This window comes from Drosophila guanche, unplaced genomic scaffold, assembly GCF_900245975.1.
Source record: "Drosophila guanche unplaced genomic scaffold, DGUA_6, whole genome shotgun sequence".
NCBI classification, from domain to species: Eukaryota; Metazoa; Arthropoda; class Insecta; order Diptera; family Drosophilidae; genus Drosophila; species Drosophila guanche.
This window is the reverse complement of record NW_022995743.1, coordinates 13,612,224-13,631,610: the sequence shown is the minus strand read 5'-3', so window position 1 is coordinate 13,631,610 and position 19,387 is coordinate 13,612,224. Positions and strand designations below refer to the sequence as shown.

General features: G+C 47.9%; 7 protein-coding genes across 10 annotated transcripts; 3 read left to right on the top strand and 4 right to left on the bottom strand.

Moving 5' to 3' along the window:
* Nucleotides 1-194: 194 nt before the first annotated feature.
* LOC117583659 (ubiquitin carboxyl-terminal hydrolase 38) lies at nucleotides 195-3,585 on the bottom strand. Its single transcript, XM_034272124.1, has 4 exons — nucleotides 2,722-3,585; nucleotides 2,324-2,655; nucleotides 1,453-2,260; nucleotides 195-1,387 (listed from the first exon to the last, which is right to left on the bottom strand). Exons 1-4 carry the CDS (start codon nucleotides 3,583-3,585, stop codon nucleotides 848-850), a joined length of 2,544 nt encoding a protein of 847 aa, XP_034128015.1. The 3' UTR covers nucleotides 195-847.
* A 1,634-nt stretch (nucleotides 3,586-5,219) lies between these two features.
* Nucleotides 5,220-6,058, top strand: LOC117585398 (transmembrane protein 18). Its single transcript, XM_034274867.1, has 4 exons — nucleotides 5,220-5,385; nucleotides 5,466-5,583; nucleotides 5,652-5,800; nucleotides 5,859-6,058. Exons 1-4 carry the CDS (start codon nucleotides 5,326-5,328, stop codon nucleotides 6,000-6,002), a joined length of 471 nt encoding a protein of 156 aa, XP_034130758.1. The 5' UTR covers nucleotides 5,220-5,325; the 3' UTR covers nucleotides 6,003-6,058.
* A 658-nt stretch (nucleotides 6,059-6,716) lies between these two features.
* Nucleotides 6,717-8,578, top strand: LOC117585366 (protein RRNAD1). 4 transcript variants are annotated; one of them, XM_034274816.1, is made up of 5 exons: nucleotides 6,745-6,916; nucleotides 6,973-7,188; nucleotides 7,249-8,063; nucleotides 8,128-8,318; nucleotides 8,380-8,578. In XM_034274816.1, exons 1-5 carry the CDS (start codon nucleotides 6,839-6,841, stop codon nucleotides 8,475-8,477), a joined length of 1,398 nt encoding a protein of 465 aa, XP_034130707.1. In that variant the 5' UTR covers nucleotides 6,745-6,838; the 3' UTR covers nucleotides 8,478-8,578. The 4 variants fall into 4 exon arrangements, with proteins under 4 accessions (XP_034130730.1, XP_034130707.1, XP_034130714.1 ...); XM_034274823.1 differs by having other exon boundaries at nucleotides 6,833-6,916; nucleotides 6,973-7,192; XM_034274831.1 differs by having other exon boundaries at nucleotides 6,868-6,885; nucleotides 6,973-7,192.
* Nucleotides 8,526-10,033, bottom strand: LOC117585389 (zinc carboxypeptidase). The gene is made up of 2 exons (XM_034274854.1): nucleotides 9,700-10,033; nucleotides 8,526-9,641 (listed from the first exon to the last, which is right to left on the bottom strand). Exons 1-2 carry the CDS (start codon nucleotides 9,991-9,993, stop codon nucleotides 8,649-8,651), a joined length of 1,287 nt encoding a protein of 428 aa, XP_034130745.1. The 5' UTR covers nucleotides 9,994-10,033; the 3' UTR covers nucleotides 8,526-8,648.
* A 248-nt stretch (nucleotides 10,034-10,281) lies between these two features.
* LOC117582888 (septin-2) lies at nucleotides 10,282-11,879 on the bottom strand. The gene has a single exon (XM_034270973.1). The coding sequence runs from the start codon at nucleotides 11,653-11,655 to the stop codon at nucleotides 10,396-10,398; it is 1,260 nt and encodes a 419-aa protein (XP_034126864.1). The 5' UTR covers nucleotides 11,656-11,879; the 3' UTR covers nucleotides 10,282-10,395.
* A 420-nt stretch (nucleotides 11,880-12,299) lies between these two features.
* On the top strand, nucleotides 12,300-15,873 carry LOC117582872 (RNA-binding protein spenito). Its single transcript, XM_034270945.1, has 3 exons — nucleotides 12,300-12,440; nucleotides 12,663-13,297; nucleotides 13,367-15,873. Exons 2-3 carry the CDS (start codon nucleotides 12,726-12,728, stop codon nucleotides 15,195-15,197), a joined length of 2,403 nt encoding a protein of 800 aa, XP_034126836.1. The 5' UTR covers nucleotides 12,300-12,440; nucleotides 12,663-12,725; the 3' UTR covers nucleotides 15,198-15,873.
* A 1,147-nt stretch (nucleotides 15,874-17,020) lies between these two features.
* LOC117582891 (tctex1 domain-containing protein 2) lies at nucleotides 17,021-18,386 on the bottom strand. Its single transcript, XM_034270986.1, has 4 exons — nucleotides 18,164-18,386; nucleotides 17,544-17,618; nucleotides 17,284-17,483; nucleotides 17,021-17,225 (listed from the first exon to the last, which is right to left on the bottom strand). The coding sequence occupies exons 1-4, from the start codon at nucleotides 18,338-18,340 to the stop codon at nucleotides 17,060-17,062; spliced, it is 618 nt and encodes a 205-aa protein (XP_034126877.1). The 5' UTR covers nucleotides 18,341-18,386; the 3' UTR covers nucleotides 17,021-17,059.
* Between the last annotated feature and the right edge of the window lie 1,001 nt (nucleotides 18,387-19,387).

Sequence of the window (19,387 nt, the reverse complement as noted above, 5' to 3'; positions counted from 1 at the left end):
GTATGTATGCATGTATCTGTGACAAATTCGTTTCAAATTCAAAGAACAAATGGGTAAAGGAAAATTAAGATTGATTTTGAATGCACTCTTTGCCTAACTATTTATACAAATCCTTAAGCATCGCATATTCTGCCGCAACCGCTCAAATCCAACTCGAGATACATTAAAACTAAGGAAAAGTGCATACAGATTGCTTTCTTTCACATATTTTGTGGCCAGAGATGGAAGTTGGATATTGGGGCTTTTGCTATAATTCTTGTCTGGCTAATTCAGAGGGATTTCATAGTTATCTGTGTATAATATGTTTCGGTTTTTCACTTACGCATATGTACATACATATATGCTCGACCTAAAGCTAGGTTTGAGTTAACAAAAACAAATAAATCATAACAATTTTGTAAATGGAAATACTTTACGTACATTCATAGTAGTTCTGTGTGTGCCGTTGGGGATGTAGGGGTCGTTTGGAGGAGGACTGCACCTGCGGCGGGTAAAGGAACATGGACAACAATGGAATCGCAGGCTGCAATAGAGAACGGGGGGGAGCGAGGGAGCTTATACCGCTTTTCACGCACACACATACACACACACATGGGCACAGACACACACACACACACACATTAACTGTTATAGCGCATCTGTGGCAAAGATATATACATCGGTATATATCAAAATATGTACTATGTGAATATATATCTATATATATAGAACATTAAGTTTAGCATGCGCGTGATTATAAAGACACATTAGACACATATATTATGTATGTATATGTTTCTGGTCTAGTTGCCTCCCTGCTCCTCCCCGACTCGACTCCAGCTGCCACGCCGCCGTTCGCTTTGACTCCTCAGTAAACAAAGCGATTTACATTCATGCCCAGATCATTGCCACCACAACCGCCAGAGGGCGGAGGAGCACGATCATCCTCATCGTCGCCGTCATATCGGTTGCGCGTCACAAACCCATGGCCGTTGGCACCGTTATTGCCCGCGAAGCGCTGAGAGCGCAACTCCTCGCTGTACAGCCGATTGTCCTTCTTCACATAGTCACGCAGTGGGCCCGGCAGCTCCTCGAGTGTGAGCGGTGGGACTTGGGGCACTGACACCATCTCGGTGCCAGTCGGGCTGGACTCGTGAGAGCGGCCGCACATCTTGTAGAAGAGTATGTAGGGGGTGTTGGGCGAGGTGAGGTTGTGCATTTCCTCGGACTGCGAATGGGTCACAAAGTTGTCGTTGAATTTATACCAGTTCCTCGACTGGTCAGCTGCAAATGTGAAGTAATGGCCAGAGTCCATGTGGTAGCCCGAATGCACGACTCCCGCGTACATCTCATAGTACACTGCCGACTGCTCCTGCAGTGAATCGGATGAGCATATCTTAACCACGAGCTGCGAAGGCAAAAGAAAATTAAGATACACTCGTGACATCCACTCATCCCTCTCCTTATACTCACACTCTCATCGTGGAACACCTTGTGCATTAGCTTGGTGCGAAAATGGTACTTCTGATCGTACTTGAACTGCTTGAGTGTCAGGACGAGATTGCGTGGCGCTTCTGTTACCCCGATTCGTCGATCGGCATCGCAAAGCTTCTTGCAGCGGGGACAGAAATACTGGTTCTCGCCGTCCAGCTTCTCCGGCGAGCAGTAGTACTCGATCAGGTCTTGCACCGAATAGTTGGTGGCACTGCAGTCGTCCTTGTCGTCCGGAAACGAGAGCTGCAGCTCACGGAAACTATCCTCGATGTGGCTCTCCCAGCTGCAGTCCAAGCAATTGTATGTCGTCGACAGTTTGCCGGTGAACGTCTTGTCAATGGTTGACGTTGGCTTCTTTGGCAGCTGTGGCTGTTGCTGTGAGCTATTTGTGCCTTTGGTGGGTGTCGAAGTGGGCTTGAGCCTGGCACTCGTGCTGCTGCTGCCGTTGCTGCCTCCGGCGATCTCGCGATCATTGCTGTTGTAGGGTATGACACCGCTGGACAGAATCTCATCGTTCAGCTCGCCAGGGGCATCGACGTCCTTGCCATGCAGACTGTGGCCTCCATCTTTCTTGATCTCTTGCTCGTGCAGCAGGTCGAGCAGATAGCCAAGGAACTCGGAGCTGTCCTGCTGCAGGCCCGGCGTGAAGCCCGGCGGTCTTGTCGCATTCAGCACGCGCGAAGGTGTCAGCTCACACCGCATAGAATGGTGCATTAGGGCAATCTGTTGCTGCACCTTTAGCAGCAGCAGCGAATCGCTCTGGAGCAGCAGTATCTGGCGGCTGAAACTGAGAGGGGAAGGAACACGGTCAACAGACGCTCTGGGAACATTTATTTCTGGTAGAACTTACTCGCTGGTCATGGCCAGAGCCTGAAGCACGCTGTTCATATAACAGGTGTTGCCGAGATTCACCAGTCCCACCCTTGCATTGCGCCGTCCAGTGGCCAGGGCGTTCTCCTGCATGGCCCTCGCCAGATCCCCGCAATTCGGTGACGGTTCGTACATCTGCAAGGCAACCCTGACGGATGCATAGAGTTCGCTGTTTTCGTTGAAGCGCATCATCAGGACACTGGTTAGGTCCACCAATTGCTGCATGTACTGTCGCGTCTCACCGCCGAATTCGTCCGTGATGTTGAACTGCTGCTTCAGAAGATTCAGCACCGTGGGTATGCGTGGCAATATCTGTAGAAGAGGGAACCAGAACGATTAATTTGAAGTGTTAATAGGATTCAGGGCGTCGGACATTACCTTGCGGAATATTTCGGGTGTCTGATTAATGTTTGACAGCATGTGGAACACTATCGGAGCTGCCTTGGGCCGCATGGCGGGTAGCATTATAACATTGAATAGCTTCTCGATGGAGTCCAATGCAATGTCGTCAAGGAGCACATGCTTGCCCTGATCGCGCAACCCTGTCAGCAGGGCCATCACCCAGAGATTGAGGTTCGGACAGAAGTTGCACACACAGACCCATTCACACAGCAGGACCACCGTCTTGCGTATGCTCGTGTCCTCTACATTCGTGTCTAGCAGCGACTGCACGGCCTCGTTGATGAGACGCGGGCTGAACAGGTGAAAGACAACGGCCACGGCATAGGAGGGGCCCGACTCGCCGGACTTTGTGATCAGATCGTAGACGACGAGAAGGAAGTACATGAGGTAGTTCTTCTCGTTTGCAGTGGCAAGGATAGTCCCAAAATTCATCGCCTCCTCCTTGAAGCGCAGTAGATCCTCGCTCGTTCTGCCTTCTGGCTTCATGCGAGCCAGCTCGATGATCATCCGCTTGTAGAAGCTCAGCACACTGAGCGAGTGCTCCGACTTATCTAGATTCTGCAGAGTGCTCAGCAGCTCCTGTATGTCACGCTTTGTGACCGCGTTCAGTGGTTGGCCGCCATTGTCATTCGTCTCGCTGGGGCCGGTGCCATTAGTGTCCATGCTCTCGCCGCCGCCGCCAGCGCCTCCGCCACCGCCACCATCGTCGGAGATCTTTATGTTGCTGGAAGCTGGTTGCTTGCTATTGGGTGGCATGGCGCCATTTGAGGCACCGCCGGAGGCAGAGTTGACCCCATCGGTGGCGTCGTTGGGCTCGCTGTTGTTCTGCTTGACAGCCATGGCCGCGGCTGTAAACTGGAACCTTGTTTGGACCTTTGTCCAGATGGATACCCGATTCGAATGCCTGGAGCAACTTCTCAGCCTCCAGCGGGCGTGGGGCTTCGGCTTCCGCTTTTCGCGGGCGCTGCGGCTGTTTCGAGGCTGACGACACTCTGCGCGACGACCGCGCCGCGTGTCCTTGAACCTCTCGGCGTTACGTGTCGTTGTTACTGAGTGACCTTTCAACCGCAACAAGCACACATCGAGTTGCCAAGAGCACAGTCCGCAGCAAATCAGCAATCGGACGAGCAACGCGGTCGACGAACAAATATGTCGTCTGCGCTTTATGAGCTCACAACTTCAACGTCGCACAAATTGTCACTGTCACTGTCTCTGCTATCCGACGGTGGCTGCCACAGAAGGTGATGGATGCACAAGAAATTTTGTAGACCGTGCCACATCCGAGTGAAGTGGCTGAAAGACGCACTCGCTTCGCTGCTTTTGTTTGCGGCCTGTCACTGTTCCCCAAGTGTTTTTTTCTTCGAATTCGTTTGTCACACGTTGTCTGAACGGCACAATAGTTTGCAACGCTACTTCTCCCGTTTTTCACTGAAATTTTGGTTATTTTTCAGCGAGCTCTTTGTGATATTTTTTTATTTATGTCGTCGTCGTTAACAAAAAAAAAGGTCAAAAAAATGTATATGTTTTCACTTGATAACTACACGGGAGCTACACATTTAATACATGATAACTACGTGTTTATGTAATTATCAGCAGAGGCACCTGTACTTGGTGACAAGTTTCGCCGTATTTTTTCATACACCGCCTAGTGGAAGCGGCAGTGTGAAAAACCCTTGTTTTCCTATTTTTGAAATGAATGTTTTTTTTCGAAATTTTTGACAAGACTGAGAATTTTATGGCAAACGATCACAAATTTGATGCTGATTACGAAATAGCATTAGATGTGGCCTGGGACATGACTATAAATGGTTTTTTACATATTTTCTACATTGGTGCATTGGACAAGCGGGTGACGCATAGCGCGCCTTTGAAAATACTGGAAATAGAAAATACTTATAAGTAGTAAGATAATAATTTAAAAATTCAAGTTACTGCCACTTAGACCCCTCTCTATTGAAAAAGATGAGCAGCTTGAGTAACCCCAGAAAATATTACTCTTCGTATATTCTTCTACCGCAAAATATCAGTACTTTTGTGCGATAAGTGGAGATTGGCGGCCAAATCCCCATATTTTGAAAAGTTCCTTAATTTACTTTAAAAATTGTAAATGCATGCCTTGAATATACTATGAACTCAATTAACTTAACGTTTGGTGAACTGGAAAACACGTGTAATGTGGTTATAAAATTAATTTTGTTCTTTTTCAAGGAAGTAATTTTATGGCAACAATCGATACATCGACTACGTGTACTCTGGCGTTGCCTTGTGAATGTCACTTTGGGTTTGTTTTGACTGTGCTGTCAATACGTAGTAGTGTGTGTAATTGATTGATAAATCCGATCAAATTATAGGTTTAGCTCGGAGACTCCTAATTAGCTAGTAATATCATATAGAACATCAGAATCGAGTAAAATGTTTTAGATTTATGGTATATTTACAGTATATTTCCGAGGCTCTGTCAGTACATTTTATCGAAAATTCCGCGGTCACACTGCTCTGCCTGCCTCCACAACAAACAATAAATTCAACATATTTGGAATATTAATATAATAAAAAAATATACAATATACACACGCCAGAATGCACCCAGGACAAATTGAAGTTAGCGAAATTACCGGCTACTGGGAATTCCTATTGAGCGTGAGTACTATTCGGTGGAGGCTGTCCTGCCGCCAAAACCTTGCCGATACTTTGGGTTGAGTATAATTTGTTTGTTTCAGATCGATTGGAAGGATCCGTGGCTGATTGGATTGATTTTGCTGCACCTGCTCACGACCACTACGGCCCTACTCAGCAGGAACCATTCAAATATGCAAGTTGTCCTCTTCCTGGTACTGTGTACGTAGCTGTTTCCCTGTGCAAAGTACACGTCGTCCAAGCCATCTGCTTAATGTTTACCTTTACAGTGTCGGCGGTATATTTCAGCGAAAGCATTAACGAGTATGCGGCCCATAACTGGAGTTCATTCTCCAGGCAGCAGTACTTTGACAGCAACGGCCTGTTCATATCGACTGTGTTCTCTATTCCAATATTGCTGAATTGCATGCTGCTGATTGTAAGTGCAGAGACTGTCTGGCGAAGCACGCAACGTCTTATATAGAGTATATTTTTAGGGCACATGGCTATATAATTCCACACAACTGATGATTGTACTGAAGACGGCTCAGATCAGGGAGCGAGTGCGCCAGCAGCGCAGAAACCCGACTGATGTGGAACCGGTGGACACTGGGGTCAACCCACGCCTCAAGGCCGAGTAGCATTTAAGCAGAGTTAAGGCACAATACAATTAATTTAAAGAGCTGTGAAAACCATACACCTTTTAAATTTATCTTTGGCCCGCTCCTGCGACTAACAATAGATATATATTTTGGCCAGCAGACGGACAGCAGAAACGGGGCTCTAACCCTGGAAAGGAGTATTCAGGATAATTTTATTACTTACAAAATCAGATCCGTCAAGCCCAATACCTAAAGAAGGTACCCATTTCATACCCGGCCACGCCGACATCCATAAGAACACGTTAAATGGAACCTTAAAGATGCAATATTGGAGAGAGAGTATGCCGAGTTTTCCAGCGTTAAACGCAGGGGATACTGCTCACTTTTTCCCTCAACCTCATTAAAACAATGGTTCCTAAATAGAAATAAGCTAAACGTCATTAACGCTAAAAGGGTCAACAGACCGTCTTGCTGGTTCATTAATGATAAGAAATCAAAATTTTAAATTTGTAACCATCATCACGCTCTCACCCCTATTAATGTCAGCCTGCTATCGATATTTCGTAACCATCGTGTGGTATGGTCGATTGTCGCCCATCTCAATAAAAAATAAGAAAAGTGGAAAAAGAATCGGCGGCACGACAAGACAAGTTAATAAACTGTTTTTCATTATCAAAACAGCATAAAAGTTATATTTGGTGTTGTCGTTATTTTTTGCCACATGGGTAACATTTGTGATTCTTGCGATACTATCGTAGCTCATCGCATACAATTTTTAATTGTACCAACAAGACAATTAAACTACCATCGTTAAGGATCCCATGCGATGATTTCATAAAAAAAAAACAAATTCTTTAAAAAAGAACAAAAACTAAATGTCAACAAAACAAAAACTGCAATCCGCTTTGGGTTTGCTGAAAAAGTACGAATGGCTTTTGAACTCTTACGTCTTGGTAAGAAGATTGTTCCAATTTTGCACAGTTTTATTATTTGACTGCTCCCCCCATAGGACTTTTATGTAGATGACCATTGGAGCAAGCTGCCGGCTAGTTGGCATCGTGACCTGGAAGGCATTCCCCTGGAAATGTTTGAAGCGCTACTCCACACAGATGACTGTGAAAGTGGTCCCAAAAATACGAGCACAGTTTGGCCACTGGAGGTGTTGGCGCTGCGGGAAGTTCTTCGCAGACATTGCATTAGCCGGACACAGGAGAATCAGCCCAAAGTTGGTAAACTCTAGCCAGACTGAGTGGGGTCTTGTTGTTAATCATCTCCTCACATGCAGGAGTCGGTTCCTTGCCCGCTGCTTCATCATCAAAAGCTGAAGCACCTGTTCATGAAACGTGTCAAGCCCAAGAAGCAGCATGAAATCACCCGCATGGCTGAGATTTGTGCCATCAGCTGCCGGAGGACACCAGTGGACTTTATTGTCGATTTCGGAGCCGGCGTTGGACACCTGGCACGCATTCTGGGCTATGGATTTGGCATAAAAGTCTGCTGTTTCGAGATGCAGCCCGAGCTGAATAAGCAAGCAATGGCCATTGATGGGAAACTGGAATCAATTGCAGCCAAGATCACGGAAGCCAGCGGCTACAAGCGGCCAGTACATCTTACTCAGCGTCTGGAGAGTAACACGCAACCGGCGCAGTTCATCGCTGGGATCCGTGATGCCCTGCAACTGGCAGACGATGACTTTCGTTTTGGCATTGTAGGCCTGCATCCTTGTGGGAACCTGGGGGCGACGCTGATGCGAATGTTTCTAGGGTGTACGCAGGCCAAGTTCCTGAATTTTGTTGGCTGCTGCTACCAGAAGATGACAACTCCAACAACGCATCCCAGGGTGGAGGTGCATGGCTATCCGTTGAGCTCGTTCCTGCAGTGCAAGCGAGCAACAGATACGCACCTCAGCTACGAGGCCAGGGAGATCTCTTGCCATGCCATGGAGGTGTACCGTGACCGCTTGCAGGCTGGACAACATGACTATCTGAAAATACACTCGTTTCGTGCCGCCGCAGAACGCATTATCGTTCAGCAGTATCCACATCTGCGACACTGTGCGCTCCGCAACGTGAAGCATGCCCCCGGAATGTCTTTCCACGAGTAAGTGAGACACCCTCTCTATTGTTATCCTAATAATTCGATGCCCAGGTGGTATTTTCTGTAGTTATTTCCAGAAAGCCGTGCAGGGAACTCGATTTGAAACGCTAGATCCCCTGGTTCTGGGTATTGAGCAATGCAATGCAGACGTGAAGCACTGGCAGCGGCTCGTTATCTTCTATACGCTTCGTCTGATGCTTGCGCCGCTCGTGGAAAGCATTATCCTCTACGATCGTGCTCTGTTCCTGTCTGAGAATGGTATCCTCGGAACCTTTTTAGTTGTATGTGACTCCCTAACAAGTACATTTCTTTCTTGCAGATTGTCTGGTTGAGCTTCAGGCTATCTTCGATCCCCGCCTATCGCCGAGAAACCACATATCCAGGGCTGTGAAAATGTCAGACGTCAACAATAATTAAACCGCAGGCCTCATAAACCTTAAGTGGGCTTATCTTGAAGACTTCAAGTTATTTTTTATACGCTTTTATTACAGTAAAGATAAAGATATTATCATATGTCAGATACACTTAGTACTTAAAGTCTGTCTATATCGTTGAACGGATAGAGATTGGTGTTGCGATCTTGGCTTCCTAATTGTAGTAGCCCTTTTCGGCGGCGGCCTCCACAATGGTGCGTATGGCGGTGAAGGCCTCGCTGGCCGTTGGCTGTATCTCCACGGCGGGCAGTATGAATAGGTCCTGGCTGTCGGGCGGACCGCGCAGCTCGAATGTATAGGCAATGGGAATGCCCGCCTCGGCATGCGCCCAGTCCATGCTGCCACCGCTCGAAGGATAGATGGTCTCGTAGAGACTCCCGCTGACATAGTCGCGTCCACTCTCCGCCTTGATGGCGGCCGCCGCCTTCTTGCCAAACTCCTGCAGGTCGTCGTAGTTGGACACACGCTCCTTGGTGTATCCGTACGGGAACATGAGCATCTGCGAGTACGAATGCAGTGCGATGTACGTTTTGATCTGCTCCTTCTGAACATTGCTGCGTATGAACTGGAGCAGGCACTGGGTCTCCTGCTCGCTGCCGGCCGAGGGACCAGCAAAGTCATAGCGCGTCGGGTCACTGCTGGAGCCGGTGGAGTTCCAGTGATCGGGATAGTTGCGGTTCAGGTCTACGCCGCGGCAGGTGCCGAACAGCTGACGATTCTTGCGCCACATGCGGTCATGCTCGAAGGTGTACTTGTAGCCGTCAGGATTCACGCAGGGAAATATGATCCAGTTGTAGTTCTTCGCCAGCCCCTGCACGCCAGCGTCCTGCGATGTGAGCAGCTCATTGATGATGTACGTCGCGGTGGCCGGTGCAATCCACTCGCGAGCATGAATGCCGCTCTCAATGAAGATGGCCTTGTTCTCCGGATTGCTGGACAGCTTCAATCCCTTAATGGTGTGGCCCTGGGTACTGTTTCCCATGTCAAGCACGGTCAACAGATTGGGATGCTGTTTTGCCATCGCATCCATCCAACCGTAGATGGTCTTCAGGTGGAAGAAATGCTGCCAGTCGTACTTCGTGGCATCAATGCTTTCGGGCAGCACCTCGCGCATATTGCGATCGATCTTTTCCTGGAAATTGTACGTCTGCAAAGAGCTCAAATTTAAGTCTATGTACAGAATCGATCCAGCCGTAATGCCATACCAGAACGCGATATTTCAACTTGTAGGTCTTCAGCAGATCGGCAAAGTCTGCCACCCGATGCGCCGCCACGAGAATGGACAACTTTTGGCCAATCTCGCGGGCATGGCCGATGAATGTGAGGCTGTCGCTCTGTTCCTCCAGCTTCTGGAACAACTCGATCTGCTCCTGGTTGTCAAACTGCACATTGTAGATGCGGTAATGGTCGTAGCGTGCCAGATCCGCCGGGGGCACGGTGCCAGCGTCCAACAGGCATTTTCCGTCGCCGCTTTCCAGTTTAATACCACTCGCTGCCATCGTCAGAATCGGAATGACTAACAACTGCGCGACGACTTGCCATTTTAGCATATTTATAATATTATTTCTGTTTTACCGCTCCTCGGCCCGTAGACTAGTTCACCGATGAGCGTGTGTGCGTGTGAGTGTGTGCAGGCCCAGACTTTTGTGTGTGTGTTGTTATCAACACTTGGCAGGCCGTTGAGCAGCCAACATATGCCTGTATGTATGCGCCTGAGAGGGTGCGGGTGTGGGCAAACCAGATCCGTCAAGGTACGCTATTCCGGGAAATCAAGAGAGAGTTGCAGATATGTTTCGCTTTTCTTTGCATTTATTGTTTCATGGAAAATATGCCACTTAATCCTAGGTACTGCAAATGGTTTTGCACTTATTTTATTCCCCCTCAGGTAATGTGAAACTACTTTACTTCTTCTTGCCCCGACCCAGGGTCAGAGTGGCTAGGTGGCTGCTGCCATTGGAGAGCTGCTGCTTGCGGCGCTGCAACTCCTGGCACTCCTCCTCCAGCAGGCGACGAGCCTCCTCCAGGTGGGTCTTCTCCTCCAGATGCTCCCTCTTGAGGCACTCGAATTTGGTGTGCAGCTCCTTCTCGGTGTCTTTCAACTCGTTCTCCTTCTGCTTGACGCGCTGCACAAACATTTGACGCACTTCCTCCTCCTTGGCCTGCAGACAGGCCAAGTGATTGGTGCGTTTCGTCTCGAATGTCTGCTGGAAAGACACCGGCTTGTTGTTGCTATCCACGTCCACAAAGCCCATCTGTTGCAGCCGCCGCTGGCGGTAGAGCTCATAGTGGCGGGTGTGAGTCAGCTCCCGCAAATCCTCCATGTTGGTGCGTATGAGCATCTCTCGCAGCTTCACAAAGTCGCAGTGAGCCTCGTTCTCGATATGCACCGTGCCCCAAGGATACTGGCGCGCGCGAATCATCTTGCTGCCGACCTTCACGAACTCTGTGCTGCCGACGACAGCGAAGGGAACATGGGTGTTCATCGAGTCGTTCGACTCGGACACCGTTTCGTCGTCAATAGGGAACTCGTAGATGTTGACTTTGTTGTCGCGCAGCTCGGCGAGAATCCTCGCCTTGAAGCCTTGAAGCTCTGACTTGGATATGGTGTCCGCCTTGGCAATGACCGGTATAATGTTGACCTTGGTGTCCAGCTGCTTCATGCACACCAGATCCATCGACTTTAGACCATGCCCGGTCGGGCAGATGAAGTAGAGACAGACGTGGACGCGTCCGTCATGGGCGGTGGCCAGCGATCGTTGGATCTTGAGCTCTTCCTGCAAGTAGGACTCAAACTGAGAGTCCACATATTCGACGAGCGCCTTGTACGAATCCTCCTTGTTGACCTGGTCGCCGTAGCCAATTGTGTCGCAAATGGTTAGCTTCAGCCGAACGTTGCTCTCCTGCAGCTCATAGGTGTGGGCCTTCAACTTGACATTGGGCAGGTTGTGGCTGCTGGGCGTCGACCCAAAGCTGGTGTTGAACAAGGTGTCCATCAAGGTTGACTTTCCCAGGGCCGTCTCGCCAATGCACATGATGTTGAAGCTGAAGCCGTTCTGCACGCTTTTATTGACCAGTTGGTCGGGCAGAGTGTCGAAGCCCACATGGCCTCCCAGTTTGAGTTGTCGCGGAACTGCTACAGTTGCTTTTTCCGTTGCTACCATTTCGTCTGTATTTCGGAACTACGTCTCCCAATATCTGGCCGCTCTCTTTTTATATGATTAGATGGCCACTTTTCCAGAACAGCAACCCGTCGGACTAATCACCCATCGGGATTCCCAGCATCTGCTGCGATAATGAGAGTTTAATTCCTCTTTACCTGTCTGCAGTTTACCTGAGTTACTTTGAATTCGGATTTTGAGAGCACCCACATTTTCCCTCCAAAAAGGTTGCATCGAGAAAGATGAGTTGCATTGCCGATAATATGTACTATCGGTACGATATTTTTGAGGGTCTGACGATATATTTGATCGATATTTCCGCGGCCACACTACTTGCATATTTGGGATATCGGTGCGCTACTTTCCACTCATCGCCACAGGTACATCCCTATCGCATACAGCATCTCCACGACCATTATATGAAAAATGCAAATGCAAATTTGTAAAATGTAAGGTCATAAAGGATACACTCTGGTAAAAAAAAGTATTTATGTTAAGCCAAATAGACTCTTCAATCGGAATAAATTAGTGTTTCAGTGTTACAAGTCTTTGGAATCTAGTAATATCAAATATAACATCAAAAATGAGGAATATGTTATGGATATATTTTGTCGATTATTCCGCGGACACACTACTTGCATTGGCGCCACTCATCGCCACTCAGTCCATCCCTATAGCATACAGAATTTGCAACGCCGCAGAAAACAGGAAATTAACTTTTAGTGGTTTGTTCTACCGACGAATTGCTTAAAGTTAATATATATTTTAAGTTGAAAGTGAAAATAGTGGTAAGGACCTAGTGGGAAAACCGAATTTCTTTTCGTTGCGCTCACGGCAATTATGTGAAGAGTTTTTTCTTTGTCGCTGGCGCCGCCATTTTTTTTTCCGTCTGTCGGTCTCGTCTTTCTTTTTTTTCACAAAGGGGCACTTTTACGATGCAACTAATTGGTTAATAAGGTGGCAATTCATTACTTAGTTTTCAATTCGCTCTGTTCTTGACCATCTTGCAGACTTAGTCACGAGAAAAAGTTCTCAGGCAGCCCCATAATTGCAAGAGCATAACGCACCCGCTCATGAGTAGTCATAGAGACGGACCCGGAGCTGAACTCGATCGCATCACAGTCAAAATCCACAACATGAAACGTAGCGCCTCGCGCTCCCCAGGCCCTGGACCAGGCAGAGGCAACCTGCCTCCCAGAAACTCTAGGAGTATGGGACGTGGCTACGACAACGGCAGCGGAGTGCCGGGCGACTCGCCCGAACGCATCTCTCCGGAGCGCATGCGACGCCGCTTGGATCGGTCGCCGAGCCCACGTGGCCGCTATGGATCGCCTCATCGGGAGCAGTACATGCGTGGGCCGCCGTCAGCAGAGCGCCCTTCCGCATACAAGGTTTTGTGTGTGAGTGCACTGCCCCCAAAGGCACCGGACGAGTTCGTCGAGGAGACACTGTACCGCGAGTACAAGAAATTCGGCGATTTTAGTGTGCGCATTGCACATGATCTCGATGAGCGGGTGGCATACGTGTGCTTCCGCACACCCGACGATGCTCGTGAGGCGAAGCATCACAAGCCACGCCTGATCATTTACGACAAAATGGTGATGGTAGAGCCGGTTTACAAATCGATTCCCCGGCCCGAATATAGGTATGAGTCGCTAGCTCTTAGCTCTAGCTGTTTCCCGTGAACAATTATCAATATCTGATTAATTTACAGACCGCGCGGACACTCTATCTCGCCGCCGGACTACGAGCGTTATCACTACTCGCGGTCGCCCATGGAGCCAGGTGGGCCAATCGACCACCGCCGTCCTCCGATTGATCCGTACGATCGTTACGGGCCACCACATATGCATCCTCATGCGGTGCATCCGCGCGAGTACCGTCCCATGCACCACGAGTATCCTCATCCTCCGCGCGGTCCTCCGATGCACCGTGGCCATCCGCATCATCTGCACGGCCATCCACCGCCTCATCAGTATGTTCCCATGAGGCCCATGGCCCCGCGGGCACCGCATGTTCCGTATGAGAAACCAGAGAGCAAAAAGGATAAGTTTCCCAACTATCTGCATCACGTGCAGCCTGAGGATGATCCGCTCTCGACGCGCACCCTCTTCGCCGGCAATCTGGAAGTGACCATAGCCGACGATGAGCTGCGTCGCATCTTCAGCAAGTACGGTGTGGTCGACGACATCGATATAAAGCGGCCACCGCCTGGAACCGGCAACGCGTTCGCCTTTGTGCGCTACCAGAATCTTGACATGGCTCATCGGGCCAAAATCGAACTATCCGGACAGTACATTGGCAAGTTCCAGTGCAAGATTGGCTACGGCAAAGTGACACCAGCTACTCGCATGTGGATCGGCGGACTGGGTGCCTGGACGTCGGTGACACAGATTGAGCGCGAGTTCGACCGTTTCGGCGCTATCAAAAAGATCGAATATCAAAAGGGAGAACCCTACGCGTACATACAGTATGAGACAGTGGAAGCAGCCACTGCAGCGGTCAAGGAGATGCGCGGCTTCCCTCTGGGCGGTCCGGAGCGCAGGCTGCGCACTGACTTCGCAGAGCTTCCAGGAGCCACACCAGCGGCACCGTTCAAGACCTCCAAGCCGCCGTACGATGAGAGTGCTCTAGAGTATCGCCGCCCGGAGTACGATCCTTACTATGAGGAGGCACCTGTATATGCTCCTCGGGGTGGTTATTCCCCCTATCCGCCGCGTGGCGGTTACCGCGGTCGTGGCGGCTATCGCGGACGTGGTCGTGGCATGTATCACTATCACAATGATGTGCACAGGCCTCCACACCCTGGCTCGCTGGGCGGAGGGCCCTCGTCGGTGCCGCCTCCAGGCGGAGCGGATGATGAGTGGCGTCGTCCACCGGGCGAGTCGTATGATCGGACAGCCCGTTCCATTTCACGCGAACCTGGCGTTGAGCGTTCCCGTTCCCGTTCGCCCCTTAAGCGTGGCCGTTCTCCAGGCTCCGACTCGGACACATCGACGAGACGTAACGATGCACTTGGCACGGCCACGACAGTACCAGAAGTGGCTCGCAAGTGCGGCACGGTATGGACAGGAGCGCTAATTCTAAAGAGCTCTCTCTTCCCGGCAAAGTTCCATTTGACAGACGGCGACACGGACATCGTGGAGTCTCTGATGCGAGACGAGGAGGGCAAGCACAACCTCCGCATCACCCAGAGGCTGCGCTTAGATCCTCCCAAGCTGGATGATGTGCAGAAGCGCATCGCCTCCTCATCGGCACATGCCATCTTCATGGGTCTGGCCGGATCCACGGTGGACACCAATTGCGATGACACAAGCGTTCAGACGCGTCCACTGCGCAACCTTGTGTCCTACCTAAAGCAAAAGGAGGCGGCTGGTGTGATCTCCTTGCTGAACAAGGAGACCGAGGCGACGGGAGTTCTGTATGCCTTCCCCCCCTGTGACTTTTCCACAGAGTTGCTGAAGCGCACATGTGTCAGCCTCACCGAGGAAGCCCTCAAGGAGGATCATCTCGTTATTGTTGTGGTGCGCGGTGGCACGGCCTAAGTTGGTTGGGGCAGGGATGGGGGAGCAGAGCGAAAGTGCTGGACAAACTGCGAGGTAAAAGCTATCCACAGGGCTCCATGGAGTAAACTCCCCATCACAACGTAACTATTAAGTAGAGAACCTAATGTATCTAAGAGTCCCCTAAATGGGGGAGACGACATACACGCAAGGGTCGTGTATGTGGTGGACATCAAGACAGACAGACATCCTAGACATCACACATCCATACACATAAAACACATTCACTTGGCCATAGACATATGTTATACACCCATGCACCTCCCCCGTAGATAAGAGCCGGAGAATCGAAAAGACATCCCTCATTACCAGTAATAGTAATAGTACCAGTACCAGTACCAGTAACACCCCATAAACCCAATTAATTAATCAATTATTGTTCTTTTTGCAGTTCTTTGAGAGGCGACCTGATCCCTTATGGTTTCTTAAGAGCTCTCTCAATGTGTTAGTGACAGTGTACAGTTGTGCTTAAAAAGTTTGTGGAAGAAAAACCACAGGAAAAGTTTTTAAATTGCTATCTTAAACTAAAGAGTTAACTTTTTTTTAATTTGTAATTATATTTCATAAAGTGTCCAATTTCCGTATGAAACTCAAGGTATCTATCCCCTGCGAAACTATTCAGAAAATGTTCAACGAGTGCAAACCAAAAAAAAAGAAAGTTTTGTGTTTTTTTTATAAAATTCATCCCCATTTCGAGTTGTGTTATTTTCAATATCCGGCTATGGAAAGTTATAGTTTAAGAACTTAAAACAACAAGTGCGACAACAAATGTGCACCCTCATTATCAGTCTGATTTGTTGATATTAGATTCGACCAACGGCAGATTTTGTTTCTGAAGAAGAAGATGGTAAAGTGTCCTCCGAGTTGATGTCGTTGCCTTTGTGCTTGGTGCAGTGCAGCAGTTTCTCCCTGTGCAAAAAGTGTATTAAATAAAACAATGATTTTAATTGTTACATTTGAATTGGTGGCCTGTTGCCTTCAGCTTCACTAGAATCTCCTTGAGGCTTGCTTGGCTTGGTGCGCCTGCTGTGGTGAGTGAGGTGTGAGGTGTGGTGTGGTGAATCTTGTGCTGTATTCGGTCCTTTCTGGACCTGGACCCATGTTCTTCATCCGATCCGATCCCGTTCAGATCACCTTCCATCCGAATAGAGAACGTCGTGTAGCATTCGCTCAAAAGTGTTTTCGCTGTTTGAATGGGTTTGGCGATTGTTACATTGGTTCTCTTGTGGTTGCTCTCAACAACAAAGTGGTGTGGTGTTTCGATTATTAATTCTACAAAAATACATTTATATATGATTTGGCGTTTCTGTGTGTTCAAGTGTCCATTCCAAGAGCCGGAACAAAAATCTATGCTGCATATTTTGAAATATATGTATATCCATAGCTAAAGTTAATAGCTTCCCCAGAAACAAAAGTGCATGTGTATGTGTATGCGTGCGTTGTCTAATTAAATATCAATAGAGAGAGGGAGAGAGAGATACGTATTTATTGAAAAATTCAAAAATAAACCTTGAAATGTGTACCCTCAGAGATAGTTGTACCGAGTAAACAACAAATAATTCAAGTTGAAAGCATTATATACCAAAAGGATTAAAATAACTATACAAATATTCCCATGCTATGCTTCAGAAAATATTACAAAACAATTGTCTATTATACTGATACTTAAATAAAATATAATCGTCAACTATCTATCAATATGTGTTCAACGAATTTCTGTGCAAACAAAAAGTGAGTTCTAGTGCCGTCGTGATGCAGTGCAACGATCCAATCCAATGAAGGAAGGTAATAATCCATGCCATGGATATGACACTAATGTTTGATTTAATAATAACAATTCAAGTTCAATCGTAATATATATAAAATGTTGTGCAGAGAGCATAATATGTGGGTTGCTCAACCTTATATGTGACGAATCCATCCTTTTCAGCATCCCACAAGAAGTTGACCATCGAATAGAGGCCCTGCATCAGACTCTCGCCCACAGTGACGAGCACTATGTAGCGATATCTTTGATAAAGCAGACGCTCAGTATTATAAATAAGATTGGGAAGGCTGTAGAGCTTACCTGTCATAGTTCATTAATTTGATGCGATTTTTGATCTCCTCGCTGATTTGAGCTGCCATGTGCAGCGAGTGCTTAGGGTGGAACGTGTACTCATCGTTGTAGTGCTTGTTCATCACCGCCTTCATGATTATTTCCACCTGCTCCTTGTTCAGTGGATTTTTGGGTTCCAGGCGATAGGTGGGCATATAGCGCATTGTGGGCTGTTACCGGAGAGGAGAGTTAAGAGGAGGACCAGATTCAGTGGATCTACGATTACTTACTTTCGGCTGCTGTCCCATGCCCAAGGGGCTGGTCACGCCCCCACTGTGAGATTGGCGCTGGCTGCCAGTCTGTCTCTGCATGGTGGCGGAATGAAACAACACATTAGTTCTAGATTAGACATGTCCCCAAACCTAAAACCACGGCACTGCACAACACAGCACATACAAATCCAAATCCCTATCCCAAAAGTGACGCCTGCTCTGGCCTGGATATGCGTGACTGTGCCAAATTTCGTCCAATAAATGCATTCCCATGTTCACATTTCGTTACAAGCATCAATTCATTAAAAAGACATCAAATACCCATGGAATCATAATGGCAAAATCAATCGTGTACCTTCTCTCGCTCCTGGCCCAGGCAGAGGGTAACCAGACCCGACCAGTTTTTGGCTGCAGAGTCGGCCATTTCCGTTGAGCGCTTGGCGTGCCGTCAATATTGGAATCGAGTCGAGTACGTCGCGGTTAACCATAAAACCACAAATGATTAGCCATTCCCAGCTTGATAAAGTGCCGCATGTCGCCGTGGCAATGCCCCGAGTCATTGTTGAATCAATAAATGGCACACAAAAAATATGCCCCCAATCCGATGTGAATTTGTGCCACTTGGCAGCCGAACTTACCTCTCCCTTGGCCGCTTTGTCCTTGCCCTCCTTGTCTTTGTCTTTTCCCTTGCCAGTTTTCTCCTTGGCAGCAACAGTAGCAGCAGCGGGAGGCGTAGCCTCTTTATCCTCCTCCTTGGCAGCTGTATCCGCATGCCCGTCCTCTTTGAGGGATTGCGCTTCTGGAGACTCGGACATTATCCGAATGTTGTTTAAATTTTTCTTTTTTAATACCAAATAATATTAAATGGAAAGCCCTTGTTGTCACTACAAATAAATTTACAAGTTCAGAGGAGACAGAATTCCAGAGATGCGATAGCCTGCTAAGATTCTAGCATATTATTATTTGGAATAATATTAAACTAAATCTTTGTCCAAGTGGTGTTTCTTCCAGAGCATTCCTTGAGAGTTACGCACATCATACCGAAGACTGTTACGCGCTAGGCATATCACTCGTCCCGCCCTCTCCCTTTTGGGAAATTCTTTCCTTATATGTAAATCTCGAGTTTAGATCCGATTACAACGGCAAATTACTTTACACTTTATTCGGTTTGCAGTAACTGTTTGGGGGAAGTGGATCGCGGTTAGGTGTTGGGTGTTAGGTATCGCGTTTCGTTTGTCTTTAAGTATCGTTAAACATAATGTATACACAGTCAGTAGGAGTAGACAATAACAGACATATACATGCATACATACCATACATGTGGTATGATGCATCAAGTGACAAGTTTATCTTAAGTTTTTGTGCTCTAATGGTGAATCCGTTGGGTACGTTATGGTATGTTATGCTATGGGCCATACTACAAAACATCGAGTACACATATATACACACACATATTCAAATACGTACACATTATTCTGATAATATATAGTATGGATAATTACACACATAGTAAATTATCTATAAAAAGACGGGGGAAAACAATAACCATGCAAGACTCTGGGCCACCTTTGCTTGTCCTTCGTTTGCGAGTCCATGACTCCGTGGGTATGTATAGAGACTTAAACGAACAGTGGAGTGTTTTTGAAACACTCGTGGCTCTTCGAAAACAAAACTCAAGTTAGATACAAAATTTCTACTAAAAATTGGCGATCCCATAAAAACGCATGTGTGTTGTTGGTGGGGAGATAGAGAGAGCACAACACTGAGGAACAAGTTCTTAGACATCTAACATCAATGTATTGTACGAAAGTAACCCTTGGGTTGGGTTTTTATAAAAGATATTTGTTTAGATAGCATCGTCC